Consider the following 15,312-nt stretch of genomic DNA (forward strand, 5'->3'; position numbering starts at 1 on the left):
GTCGTGGCTGGTCCTCCGATCAATTATAAGGGTTATCTGTCCTACTTGAAGACTCTTGAAAACATGCAATTCCATAAGCAACACTAACTGCCAATCTGCAGTATAACGGGCCCAAAAGTATTTATCTTGGTAATGAATGTGATGTTATTGTGTGAACCACCACTTCTCCCCGAGCTTTCAGCCCTGCCCATAGAACCTGAAGCCTAGCAAAAGCAGATTACACTGCATCACAAATGTCTCAATAACAGAAGCCCAACTACTGTGCCTGGGCCACATTCTGCAACCAATCTGGGCCATTCTCGGGTCAAGCCAGCAGCATCGGTCATTACACGTGTTTTCCATCGTTCATGTTCCCCGACATGAGACAACAGAGCATGGGAGAGAACGCGTAGGGGAATCCAGAGATTTCCAAGCATTAATACAGTGGAGTCTTTCAACCATGCACTGATCATATTGCCTCCCCCCACTAGTGAATGCATCACAGTGACTTAAAGACATGCTCCGGTACTTTTTTAAACCTCCGGCTTTGGGCAGGATGTGTCAATGTGTAGTTCATATATGCAGAATCTATGAGCAGAATTACCTCAATTAGCCACGAAATCTCTAGTTTGAAAGTGCCTGTTTTCTTGAAGCTGTGCAGTGCCATTTACCCTACATTTTCTCCCACGTGGGCCAGCTCCCTAGCAATTTGAGTTCTAGCCAATTAACTGTAGCCCCTCGCATTTGAGTGAGAGAGAGAGATGACGTGGTGCACATATGTGATGTAGTACGCAATTTTTGGGGACCACTTTTGGCTCGTGAGGGCTACTTTCAGATCTACTGTATACAAAAAAAGTATACAACAGTACCGGAGAATCTCTTTAAAGAAATGCCTGATTTAAAGAAACTGGAGGAGGGTTGGAGTGGAGGATTAGGGACTTTGCCTAGTGCTTGAGTGCACTGCACAGCTAGAAGTAATGGACAGAAGTTTAGTTTTTTACCTGCCGTTCTGACTGGTAAGATTATTGTAGTCAGTATGTGGAGGAAGGATAATTAGTGTATGAGGGAGTGTCTGCATCTGAAATGGCAACCTATTATCTAAAGAAGTGCACAACATAGGAAATGGGGTACCATTTCAGTTGTAACCTATGAGTGTGTTAGTGGGTACAGTACATGTGGGTATGCTTGTGTGTACAAGTGGGTGGGTATATCTTCAGGAGGGAAATGAAACTTTGAAATCTGAGGAGATGACTGGGCCAGAACCCTAAAGAGTCTCCATTATCCATCACCCTGTCAACACCATAAGTGCAGAGAAGTGGCTCCCTCAGCTAAATAAAGCAACATATCATTCTAAGTACTTACTAGCCAATCGATAGCATTGAGTGCATCCTTCAGTTGGATTCAATTCAGCTTCATGGATCTGTATGTCTTTTACCAAACCTTGGAAGAAGGCTATTTTATCGAAAATAAAATGTACATAATACATACTAGTACGAATTTTACTCTGTCATTCACTTTAGAGTAAATATTATAATGTATCAGTTTGTACAAATATGCAGTTGTGCAGCCTATTTGTGTACATTGACTAGTCTACCTCTGTGCTATTTGTTTGTAAATGGCGCCATCTTGTGGAATAGCATGAAATAGTAGACTCATTAAGGGTAGAGGGGAAAAAACACATCATTAGCATTTGTAGTGTCAGTTCATCACGTCTGTATTGTCTCTGATGACAGCGTGTGTTTTGCAGTGTTCCAGAAGAAGATGTCACAGAGCGATACTGAAACACTGTATTCTCTACCCACTAAGCAAGGTAAGGCCAGGCAACAGTCATAAAGTATATTTCTGTAGGTCTGCATTTACGGTTGAATAGGTCAGTGATGCAAAGTATATGGAGCAATGTTGATTCAATCATTTTAATGGCACTATCATTCCATAAGTATAGTCCATTGACAAGTTCTGTCAAACTGGAAAAGGATTTGTTACTGTACATCTGGTGGAAAGGGGTTGATTTAAATCTCCCTGCCATTCTGTTATTCTGTAGCACGCGGGCGAGAAAACATCTCCTCCACATATGACACGTTTGTGCCCAACCAGCCACCTGGGCTGGAGCAGCTGATTGAGCTACAGGAGAAGGTGAAGAGCGGGTCTCTCAGTATGGACGAGGCTCTGGAGAGGTTTAGTGACTGGCAGAGGGTCCAGAAGGGAATGGACGCCATTCAACAGGTAATATTGTGGGGAAATTAGTCTGTGTTTTAAGACCATTCTCATTAGGAGTAGTGCCATCAACCATAAAATGTAGACTCAATAATATGACATCATCATACACAGTGGGCCAAGTTCCTGCTGACAGATGTCAACAACAACAGAATACAAGACTGGAACTATTGGCTCTTCCCAAAGTGGGCATGCCTTAGCCTGAAAGTCAGTCTGTTTGTGCTATCATACATCAAGCTAGCATGCCTCTAGAGAGAGTGCAAACTGAACTGTGAACATGACAGGTGACAGGGCTTTGAACACTACTCATTAATGAGTATGTGGCATGTGTTATGTTGTGTATTATAAACCGGGTAGTTTGGGTCCTGGATGCTAATTGGCTAAAACAGCATTTCAGCTGTGTGTATATCAGACAATATACCACAGTATGATGCAAAACAACTTGTTTACTGTTCTATTTATGTTGGTGACCAGTTTATAATATCAATAAGGCACCTTGGGTTTGCGGTATATGGCCAGTATACCATGGCTATGGGCTGTTCTTAAGCACGACACGAAGCGGAGTGCCTGGATACAGCCCTTAGCCGTGGTATATTGGCAATATACCACACCCCCTCGAGGTGCCTTATTGCTTAACCATGCCTTGTTGTATTATTACATGGTTGCTGTATCTAATGGATTGTAACTCCACAGGAGAAACTACGCCAGCTGAGGGCGAGTATCATCAACAACAGAGAGGACGATGAAAGTGTCTATGGTAACCGTTTTCTACACTGAGTATACAAAACATTAAAAACACCTGCTCTTTCCATGACGGACTGACCAGGTGAATCCAGGTGAAAGCTATGATCCCTTATTGATGTCACTTGTTCGATCAACTTCAATCAGTGTATATGCAGGGGAGGAGACAGGTTAAAGAAGGATTTTTAAGCCTTGAGACAATTGAGATATGGATTGTGTATGTGTACCATTCAGAGGGTGGATGGGCAAGACAAAATATTTAAGTGCCTTTGAACGGGGTATGGTAGTAGGTGCCAGGCGCACCGGTTTGTGTCAAGAACTGCAACGCTGATGGGTTTTTCACGCTCAATAGTTTCCTGTGTGTATCAAGAATGGTCCACCACCCAAAGGACATCCAACCAACTTGACACAACTGGGAAGCATTTGAGTCAACATGGGCCAGCATCCCTGTGGAACGCTTTCAACACCTTGTAAAGTCCATGCCCTGACGAATTGAGGCTGTTCTTTGGTCAAAGGAGAGGGGGGCGGGGGGGGGCGGGTTAACTCAATATTAGGAAGGTGTTCCTAATGTTTGGTATTCTCAGTGTATACATCATTCTGACTGTAACGTTCCAAACAGATCTCCTTTTTTGATGAGAAGAGCAAAGATTGCCAAAGCAATCCCCACTTGGGGGACAGATACTGTATAGGATCGTTACCTTGACTTATAGTTTACATAAGCCGTTAGACATAATTTTGACACAAACAGTTGCTTAGGTAAGCTAGTTGGCAAGCTAGCTAGTTAACTGTTCGTGGCCTGAGTTACAATATTATGCAAGAGCTATGAAGGCCACCTGCATTAGATATGTTTCTGCAAGTTCTGCAGAAGATTGTGCAGTCCTTACACTTCTAATTGAAGTCCCATTGGGCACACATCAAATGACACCACCCTTTGTAATAGAAAGAGTTTGTAGTTGTAATTCCCACAGCTCAACTTGATGATGGTGATTAGTCTCCAAATGAGAATCTTGGCAGAGGGAATTTTTACATCTCTTGATAAAGGTGTCATTGCAGAAAGAGAGTAGAGAGCCACATGCAGTACAGTAACAGTAACCAACCATTTATCTTCTCTCTCCAGATAAAATCAACATCATCCACCACACACCCAGTAAGTCCTTGAAAATCCTTCGTATTCAGAGAGAGAAAGACTGGTGTCTTCTGTTTGTTTTCCATGCCTTTTCATTCGCTGCCTCAGTTTCTGCAGTAGTGAAACGTTTGTCCCAAAGGAACAGTTGGCTAGATAAACTCTTCTGAACAGTTTGCTCAGAAGAGCGTAAAGTCCCCAAGGCTGTGGCTTTGATGTTCTAGGTTCCATATTGCTGTAGTTGCTATGGTCTGTGTAAGTATAGCACCACTAGTAAGTAGTTCAGTCTTAAAAGCTCATTTATAACATCTGGTTTATAATTGCATTCTGAAGCCCTCCATGTACTGTGATAACTGTGAGTGCAAAGAGAAAGTGATCAACCTGTGAGAAGGCTGGGTAATCTTCAGTGGGCACAAAATGGGAGAAAACATTATGAAACGGAGTGAAACGGGGTAGCACTTCACCATACCATCATTTGTTTTCTACATTAAGCCCTACTGAACACGGCCCTGGTGTTTTGAAAGTCTGACAGTGGACTTAATATGATGTCTCTGTTGACTTCTTCCTCTTGGTTAGATGTGACTGTGAATGAATGTCGCAGAGGAAGCCAGCCGGTGGAGACTGACTTTTATAGCAAACCACTTAAAGGACAACATGTAAGTATATCATGTGTTTGTATAGGCTCTGGTCAAAAGTAGTCCACTATGTAGGAAATAGGGAGTCATTTGGGAGTCCACACAGTCCATGTGTTTACATCTGTGTTGAAAATTCAACATGTCCGATCCCAGGCTGTGTCACAGCCGTACGTGACCTGGAGCCCCATAGGGCGTCTCACAATTGGCCAAGCGTCGTCCAGGTTAGGGGAGGGTTTGGCCGGGGGACTTCCCTTGTCTCATCGCGCTCTAGCGACTCCTTGTGGTGGGCCAGGCGCCTGCAAGCTGACTTCAGTCATCAGATGAACGGTGTTTCCTCGGAAACACATTGGTGCGGCTGGCTTCCGTGTTAAGCAAGCAGGTGTTAAGAAGCAGCACGGCTTGGCGGGTCATGTTTCGGAGGAAGCATGGCGCGACCTTTGCCTCTCCCGAGCCCGTTGGGGAGTTGCAGCGATGAGACAAGATCGTAACTACCAATTGGATATCACGAAACTGGGGAGGAAAAGGGGGTAAAATTACAAACAAATATAAAAAATTAATAATTCAACATGTCATAATGAAATTGGATTATAGATTTTGAGTTCTTGTTGATAGTTAAATTAGCAGTTTATAAAGATGAAAACCATAGCTAACCATATTTCTAAGGGAAAGTGTTGAACATTTGCTTTTCAGTCAAATCTCTTCTGGAAAGCAAACAAACGGTGAAGTAAGTATTTGAATTACTAAAGCTGTTGCAGTAGTAGTACAATCTCAAAGAAATTACTTGATTCACTTATTAATATGATTTTATATTTACTCTATGATTTTCCATACTCTTATAGGTGCCATCAAACAAGAAACAAGATCCCTAAGTTCTTTGTCTTGTTCTCATCCATACTGAAGAACCAAGCTCTTATAGATAGAAATGGAAATGTCTATGTCCTGCATCCCTATAACAAGATATCAATACAATGTAAATCTAACATGATAAAGATGTTATGATTAAGTTATTTTTTTTATTAAATCATTTTATTTCACAATGTCATGCAATTGTATCTGGGGTGTATAACTCATACAGTGTTATACTGTAGGGGTATGGGGTAGGTCATTTCCTCATTCTGTCTGTGTTACATACATGAACACAACTCACCTACATAATATACAGTACTATACAGTTTGCTCAGGATTTGTACCTGATTCATCTAATCTTCTCGTTTGATGGCTGTGATCAGTTGAATGGGGAGTGCTAGACCTGCAGGGCATATAGTTCATTAGAAGTCCTACTCTGCCCTCTAGTGGACAACGAAAAACCATACACCTTAAGACCGTTGACCTCAGCTCCTGAGGCATTTCTAAGAGATATTCTTCAAGACTCAATGTGTATCATTAGTGTGGCAGTACATATCACAAAGTGAGCCTATATGGTCATGTGATCTGGTTCCTCTACTCTCATAGTCTTGTGAAGGTTAAACACAAATTGATTAATGTAGAAATAGGCAACAGTAATGGTCACACAAAACATGTAGTCATCCATATGGAGTAGGGTGGTTGCCACTCGACGCTGATCTTAGGTCAGTTCTCCATTCCCCCCAATAATGGTTAAGGTTTGGATTGGGGGAGGGGAAGCTGATCCAAGATCTGTACCTAGGGGAAACGTCACCCATCCATAGAAGGGGATAAAGCGCCTCTGTTCAACTCCTTGCAGTACAGGAATCTGCCCCCAGAGGGCAGCATCACAAAGCAGTGATGTACGGGTTCATCGCTGGTCCAAGACTATGATGGAATATAATTCATGTTAGTTGTGGATGTTTGGGGTAATCTGATAAACCTCGACCCATATGAGATTTCAAGGATTTTATTATTGTATGAGATGGTGACTATTGACAGAAAACTGACGTTGTCGTACCAAAGCAGTGGTTCATTATCACTGCCATACAATACAGCAGCCGGAATGGGTCTAACAAAAAAAATACAATAGGTTTCAAAGAACGTAAAGTCCTTGTAGGGAATTTAACTAATACAGGGCAAACCACAAACCTCAGGCTTGGGCCGAATTCATCAGGGTACCATGTGTAACGTTCAGATATAAATATAATATGTAGAACAAACATGTCCCTCTAACATGTAGAATAAGGAATCACGTATGTTCCATTCATGGCATTTCTATTACAACGTTCCACAACGGTTGTCTGCTGAACTAGATTCCCTTGTCTAGAAACCCTGGCATCAGTCGGAGCTGTTTGCCAACCAAGCAGCTGGGTACACGCTGGGTGCCATTCTCCTGATCAACCATGCTCTTTGTGAATAATATGTATTAAAGCCCATCATTCCTTCTTGGTCCTGCCAGTTAGCCCTTTGGAGATAATCCGGCTCAGGCTGCAGGACCCCGTGGAATCGGAGGCATATGTGTGTCTGTCACCTGCTGAGCATAGTTCATTCGGTCTTCCCTGTCAGGGCATGGTGGTGGAGATGGGCCATGGTTCATCATGCATAAATGTTTCATGGTGCACAGCTAGGAAAGAGGAAGCTTCTTCCTGCGGAAAGAGGAAGCTTCTTCCAGGAGCAGGTTTGCTTGTGTTCTGTCAATGTCTTTAATTTTGTTTATGTGACAGTGCTAATAAAAATGTTGTAACATCTCATTTTTACCCATAACTTTAGCCTGAATAGGGTAAGAATTATACGCACACACATGCACACACACTTTCCTGTGACTGTGACTCCCCCTTGGGTTGTTTCTCTGGGCCCTGGCAGGATTAAAACGGAGGATTGAGCACAGCTGCAACCCTGATAAAAATCTTGCAATTTCACAGTCAGTGGCATTCTTTCATCCCCTAATCCACACAACACATACGGCATACATGAACCCCTTACCAGGAAGAGAACAAGCTGTTCTGAGCAGCACCTCCGGTTTGGGGTGACGCCTTTGATTTGGGATAGAGCCGTGGAGTAACCCCCGGCCACTGTAAATTGAATAGACTTAAGTCAGGATGTGTGCTGTTTATTTGGGCGTCTTGAAATAGTAGGTGTCCTGCCCCAGATGTGTACAATTGAAGAGTTGTGTGTCCATGACGCTGTCCGGACCAGGTGTAGACTACTGTAATTGTGATTGATGTGAATCGTATTGCGTTTCATGACAGACAGAATTTGGCTATGGCTAGGAATCACACTATCATTATTTGCAAGGTGAGAGCCGCAAAGACTTACCTGGCTTTCAGAATATATATTTTTTCCAACCTCATTGACAATTTTGAATTATCTTTGGAGCTACATTACCTTGTTGGGGGTCAACGACCAGATTTTTACATTTTAGTCATTTAGCAGACACTCTTATTCAGAGCAACTTACAGTTAGTGAGTGCATACATTTTTCATACTGGCCCCCCGTGGGAAACGAACCCACAACCCTAGCGTTGCAAGCGCCATGCTCTACCAACTGAGCTACAGGGGACTACCAGATCCCTGCCTTTCTGAATCCCAACCACCACCAACCAACCCTCTGTATTATGTCAACTCTCCCTTGTCTCTAGGGTATGGTTCATCCCTTGCAGACACAGTGACATCCTTCTGCCAAAGGGCACAGGTACATAGTCATGTGCCCTTGTACTGTCACCGTCTGTTTGATCAGGGGCCAAATTAAGACACAGTGGTCTGTGGAGCTCCGTCTCTGGGCTCGACGCTCCTACCAGGGGCCCCAGGGGCCCCACACCGGCCCCACCAGCGGCTCTCTCTTATGAGGCTTTGGACAGATTAATAGTTCCTCCTCTGCTGAGGCCTTTTGTGAAGCAGCGCCCAGGCGTGTTCAAGCTGTTGGAGTAGCGGGGAGGCCAGGGGTGGACAGGGGACGGGCCTGGCGACGAGACGGGTTGGCTAATTCCACCACGGGTCAGCTCATCTGAGGCGGCCGGCTCTGCCTTTTCAAGTAAGTGGAAAGGGCACATCCGCACTGCCTGATACTGGGGAGGAAGAGCTGAAAATGTTGCATTAATGGGATAATTAGGTTAGTCATTCTGCCACTGCAAGGAAGGAATGCATCAGTTTGCGCTCAAATGACAAAGGAGTTGCTACCTTTAAATAATTTGGACAATATTTGTATGCAAATGAAAGGTGTGATACTGTCCTGTATCTTAAGTTATCCTTCAGACAGATTGACTGTATTCTGCATGTCTACAGACCCAGTAGGTAGTCATCACCTAGTGGTGTAAATGCAGTTCTATGTTTTCCACAAAAGGGTGCTGCCCTCTTTAAGAGCTAGATTGGCACAGCACATGACTGTTCCTAAACTAAGGGGTAATCATTTGTTTGTTGTTTAGTAACTGCTGACAGACAGAGGCACAGCAAATGATAATGACAAACACACTTCACAAATTTTTTCCCAGGGGGCCTAACACTCCCTTAGGTCTTCCTCAGGTCCCTCCTGTGACGTCTCAAATGTGCTTCTCACAAGCATTAGTAGGGTTCTCTATAAGAACTACGTTAATTATTCTTCCACACGTGCAATAATGTATTGACTCAATGTCCAACTAATCGTGTGCAAGATGGTTGCCCATGTGGTGATTATGGTGATTTCTCAATCACATTGAGGGTGGGAATCATGTGGTAGAAAAAACAACTTAAAATGCAAAGGACTTTATATTGATCATTTTGAATGTGTGTTGTTTGTTTAGGTTTATCTCTGGATGCCCAGATTTCTACCCAAAGCCCTGGTTTGGATTTGGGTATTATCTGCTCACACTAGACCCCAGCTGAACAATCAAATAGATAAGCCACCACACTCACAAACACACACACACACACACACACACACACACACACACACACACACACAATGATGTTTGCCAGCATCGCAATCAGGATTAAAGGGTCACTTATATGGTTAACAACACTCTGGCAATTTTCTCATAGGCCTATATGTAGAATGCAATTTTCTCATGAGCCTATGTAGAATGAAATTTGCCCATAGGCCTATGCAGACTGCATTTTAACCAGGGGGAGCACTGTGTTCACACAAACTTATCACCAAGGTGAGCAATTAGTATTGTGGTCTGTCTCTGAAGCATCAGTTGTATACAAACTTGTGGCCTGAAGCAATCTATCAAACATCTCCCCCCAAATAGCACTCCACACACTCATCCCCCAATTACAGAATCACGCCAGGAATCCATCCAAAGGGAACTTCTAACATAACAAAAAAGGGGGCCGGGTATTTCTATCCAGGGGACTTTCTGCCTGGAAAATGATTTTAATGACTTTCTTCACTCCGATTATCATTGGATTCCAGCTGAATCAAGTGCTGCAGCACTCCCTGGCAGCTCCAAGTGCCAGCTTGTGAGGAAATCATCCAATCGCAGCCTTTGCCTGGAGTTGGACGGTGGCCATTTTGTTATCAAAAGCTACTGGTAAGATTTTGGTCAGTGTACCCGGAATACTAGGGACGTCGCTACTCTAAACCCTAACCATTTAAAATATTAACTTCAATGGGGAAGGGATGTCCCAAGGGTCCCGTATAGCATGGAGCGTAAGATTCTCCAAAAAGGGGGAATATCTAACTAAATGTAACTAAAACATGATAACCAAATGGAGGAGAAGGGCTATCCAAGGAGGAAAGTGGCTGTGGTTGTGAATAAACATGAGTATTGGAGACAGAGGCCATGTTTCGAGAGCATCAAAACAGTAATGTATTATTGGTAAATTGTGACTGATCTACAAATAATAATGAGTCGTTTTTTATGATGCAAGGTTATTGTAGATCAGTCAGTCGGCAGTCGCCTGCATTGTCGGCTAGAATGTCGAACAAGCCCAGAGAGAAGATGAAATGCCGCTGATTGTCAAGCAGACAAGAAGGCCTATTTCTTGTTGTTGCCATCCACCAGTGGTAGTTCGGTTGATAATCAACAGACTGGCGGATGGATACAGATCTAGATCTGATGAACGATGGCTCAAGGGAGTCTTCTTATCACCTCTTTCTATGTTCTGCGATGAACTTCAGAGATATGTTCATAAAACGCTTGTTATCAGATAGACGCCTATCTTCACTTTGACTACCGGGAGAGCTTAAGTGCCTTTGATGAGATCAGCTTTTCGGGGGGAGCTCTGCGCTCACTGCTCCTATCACCGCTCCTATCACCCATAGCGCCAAAAAAAGAGTGTAATTATGTTCTGTCCCATATGTGAATTATTATTAATGGTGATTAATTTAATACACTTCCTTTGCCAATTTCCTAAATTAAAAAAATACCGTGATGAGAATTTTTACATCACCCACACAGCCCCCCTCGCCCTCATCTACCAGTTTCCCAGTTATCGCCATGGCAACTTCCAATCAGTGATGGATTGGCAAAGCCTGCCAGGCCGTGTGCTTGGCGCGCGCCTCAGAGTGGTGCAGGTGTAGCGCATATGGAACAGTGCCCTCCCCCCATGCCCGCCACCTACCCCTCCCCCCCGAAACTTGCCTGCCTGGATGTGCCAGCAGTGCCCGTTTTTAATCCCACCGTTACTTTAGTGATCTCCTGATGGAAACGTGGCACTGCAATCACAGAGCCAGGGCCTAGCTGCTGCATGCTGTTATGGCTGCCAGGACCCGCCTCAATATGCCAAGATGGATGCCTGCTATTTTCGTTGGTTTTTTTATGTTCCTGGATTTGTGGATTGATGTGGATATGGACGTTTCTCGTGCTGTTTTCATTTCCTGGCGGCTGCGGCTATCACAGTTCCAGTTCCTATAGTCCCTAGTGCAACATATTCCAAGGTTTGATTCCTGGTTGTTTGAATGCATTGAGACCCTGTGATCATGCTCCCTATAGTCCCTAGTGGCGTATTATCAAAGGGGCCAAAGTGACCAATCAGGGAGTACTGTACATGTAGCAAAGTCAAAATGGGTCCACCTTGCCTAGTTATGCATATGCACACTGTAACATCTTATTACATTTCACCTCAGCTCTTTAAATGTGGGCATATATTGAGGGCTGCATAATGCAACTTCCCATGGCTTGTAATTGGGGGGTGGTAATGTTATGGAAATCACAACCACGTGCAGCAAATAAATCAATCATCCAAGGGGCCTTATCTATCACTGCACATTGAAGCAGTCAGCTCTAGTCAGGCCCTATGTAGGTTAATTAAAGCCCAATAGCCAATAGTAGAAGACATGGCAACCGTCCTGATTCCAGTCTATGTTTAAGCCTTCTCCAGACCTGCTGGGCAGGGGCTTTGGTTAGCTTCGTTAGCTGATAAATGCATCAGTGTTGGCACCCAAATTCTATGGTGTGTGTGTGTCAAGTAATGCTACATTTAATTGCTGGATATCCTTCAAAGCGAAATGCTGTTTCTTTGCACTTATCAGAATTTCACAACTCACTCACGACTGGATTTGAAACAAATCAATTAAGATACAATTATGAATATGTTATGAAGTCCTTTGGTAGGTACCCTTCAAGTAAAGTGTAACCACTGCAGGGAATATCTGTAGGTCTATGGGTGTTTTCATTACTGAACAGTAAAACAATTTTTACATGAGGCCCAGTGTGAATACTATTCCTAACAAACGCCGTCCAGAAGGATCAGAGAGGGATCTCCACGTCGTGACGTCCAGCTGACAACCATAACAACTGCATCTCATTATCCTCTATACAGTTTCCATAGAGGCAGTGGCAACCATAAACACAATATTTACATCCCATCCAACACACACACACAAACCAATAATAGGTAGCTCACTAACAAAAGGCACGGGACCCCCCCCCCCCCCCCTCTCTCTCTCTCTCTCTCTCTCGCTCTCTCTCTCTAGCCAGCGCCTCCCATCCACGTTGCCATATTGGATGGCAGATGTCTTGGCGAGCCTGTGAACGTTGCCAGATCTATGCGGCCCATGAAGGCATTATAATGATGGGCAGAGGTCCTATCTACTGGGATCTACAGTCTATTTCAATAAGTCTATTAATATAAGGAGATGTGTGGTGAGGGATAGGCCTGTATTGTAAAAGGCCTATAATGGAACAGACTCATTCGCAGTGGAGAGAGATGATAACAGCTGAACACTCAGCTGATAAGGTCTTATCATGGATGTGTAGATATATGTGTCTCCTGGAACTGTGTTAGCCCGCTGAGCTAAAGCCTAATAATTTGCTTGGGGAGCTAACGCAAGTCTTCAGGTCTCAGGCAAGGTTACTCATCACGTGAGCATGGTTCACCGAACCAGCTCTGTTATACTTCAGCCCCCTTTGACCGTATATGTTACTCGTAGTATCATACTGGTCTGTGAAACAGGATTTCATGGTTTAAGGTTCATGTGAAAACATTTATTTTTTTAAAAGGTCATTCAATTTTGTCATTCAAACAGGATTAGCTTGTCAGCTGGCATATGGACATGAACGATAAAATTGCCAATATACTGGTGTGATTTATGGCATAACTATCTTTGCAAAGACAATGTAAAGAAACTGTGCTGCTTCTTGCTGTGCAATATGAGGCAGTATTCACATGTACATTTCACAAATGAAATGAAATCCCACTAGATGAAAGATGATGATAAACCAGACAACATACTGTATGCCCATGTATGGAGAGCTCAATGTTATTGGCAGGCCGTGTTTCATCAGGTCGGATAACATATGCTAGGAACTCAGGAGGCTGTTGGGGAGGGGATCTTTAGGATTTTTGAAGTGAATGCCACATTAAACAGAAACAAACACAGTTGTGATATAAAGATGCCTCATCTCTTGTTCAAAGGGATTGGATGGAACAGCTCCAGGGAGGGAGGAACTTCAAGCGGATGACCCCAGATCTGTGGCTCCATTTCCCCCACTACCTTCTGCCGTGCGTCCCTGCCGCCGTATGCTGTGGTTCTCAAAGACTGGCAGGCTTGTGCCATCTGGCCCTCCTTTTCTGATTCCCAGAACACATATTGGGAATCCTAACTACCCACCCCCTCAACCACACAGGCATACACACACACACCTTCCTCCAGCTATCTCTCTCCTCAAGCTGTCTCTATGCCTTAATGTGTGTGTGTGTGTGTGTGTCTGTGTTTGGTTTTACTATCCTTGTGGGGACCAGAAGTCCTCACAAAGATAGTAAAACAACGGAAATTCTGACAATTGGCGACATTTCACCAGTCCCCACAAGGAAAAAGGCTATTTTAGGCATAGAGGCTAGGTTTAGAATTAGGGTAAGGGTTAGGACAGCGTTTCCCAAACTAGGGGTTGCCTGATTTGAAAATCGGGTCGTGAGAGAAACTGAAAAATCTTGGTTCATAGAACCAGGGTTAGGTCCGTACACTCCAGTAGCCGCTAGACGTGGTTGTAATAAACAGAGCGGGTTCTGTTTTCTTCCTACAAATGTGGCTCTATCTTCTGAACCGTTTAAGTATATTACTCCCTGGAACATGTACAGTGCATTCAGAAAGTATTCAGACCCCTTGACCTCTTCCACAATTTGTTACGTTACAGCCTTATTCTAAAATGGATTCGAAATGTTTTGTTCCTCATCACACAATACCCCATTATGACAAAGGAAAATGAGGTTTTTAGACATTTTTACAAATGTATTACAAATAAAAAACGGAAATATGACATTTACATAATTATTCAGACCCTTTACTCAGTACTTTGTTGAAGCACCTTGGCAGCGATTACAGCCTCGAGTCTTCTTGGGTATGACGCTACAAGCTTGGCACACCTGTATTTGGGGAGTTTCTCACATTCTTCTCTGCAGATCCTCTCGAGCTCTGTCAGGTTGGATATGGAGCATTGCTACACAGCTATTTTCAGGTCTCTCCAGAGATGTTCGTTCAGGTTCAAGTTCGGGCTCTGGCTGGGCCACTCAAGCACATTCAGAGACTTGTCCCAAAGCCACTCCTGCGTTGTCTTGGCTGTGTGATTAGGGTCGTTGCCCTGATGGAAGGTGAACCTTCACCCCAGTCTGAGGTCCTGAGTTCTCTGGAGCAGGTTTTCATCAAGGATCTCTCTGTACTTTGCTTGTTCATCTTTCCCTTGATCCTCACTAGTCTCGCAGTCCCTGCTGCTGAAAAACTTCCCCACAGCATGATCCTGCCACCACCATGCTTCACCGTAGGGATGGTGCCAGGTTTCCTCCAGAAGTGACGCTTGGCATTCAGGCCAAAGAGTTCAATCTTGGTTTCATCAGACCAGAGAATCTTGTTTCTCATGGTCTGTGAGTCCTTTAGGTGCCTTTTGGCAAACTCCAAATGGCTGTTTAGTGCCTTTTACTGAGGAGTGGCTTCTGTCTGGCCACTCTACCATAAAGGCCTGATTGGTGGAGAGCTGCAGAGATGGTTGTCCTTCTGGAAGATTCTCCCATCTCCACAGATGAACTCTGGAGCTCAGTCAGAGTGACCATCGGGTTCTTGGTCACCTCCCTGACCAAGGCCCTTTTCCCCCGGTTGCTCAGTTTGGCTGGGCGGCCAGCTCTAGGAAGAGTCTTGGTGGTTCCAAACTTCTTCCATTTAGGAATGATGGAGGCAACTGTGTTCTTGGGGACCTTCAATGCTGCAGAAAGTTTTTGGTACCCTTCCCCAGATCTGTGCTTCGACACAATGCTGTCTCGGAGATCTAGAGACCATTCCTTTGACCTCATGGCTTGGTTTTTGCTCTGACATGCACTGTCAACT

The 15,312-nt window shown here is 44.1% G+C and overlaps 1 protein-coding gene across 1 annotated transcript in view; it reads left to right on the plus strand.

Annotated features, from left to right (window-relative positions):
• The window catches only part of LOC311112990 (B-cell scaffold protein with ankyrin repeats-like), a gene marked incomplete at both ends in the record, with an annotated part of 118,200 nt that overhangs the window by 31,050 nt on the left and 71,838 nt on the right, over nt 1-15,312 (plus strand). Inside the window, 5 exons of the mRNA XM_084156114.1 lie at nt 1,727-1,789; nt 2,021-2,202; nt 2,887-2,950; nt 4,052-4,081; nt 4,634-4,713. Of these exons, the coding sequence (XP_084012240.1) occupies nt 1,727-1,789; nt 2,021-2,202; nt 2,887-2,950; nt 4,052-4,081; nt 4,634-4,713 (419 nt within the window). The remainder of the gene's footprint in view (nt 1-1,726; nt 1,790-2,020; nt 2,203-2,886; nt 2,951-4,051; nt 4,082-4,633; nt 4,714-15,312) is intronic.

The sequence above is a fragment of the Coregonus lavaretus genome (assembly GCF_964263955.1).
Source record: "Coregonus lavaretus genome assembly, chromosome: 39".
NCBI classification, from domain to species: domain Eukaryota; kingdom Metazoa; phylum Chordata; class Actinopteri; order Salmoniformes; family Salmonidae; genus Coregonus; species Coregonus lavaretus.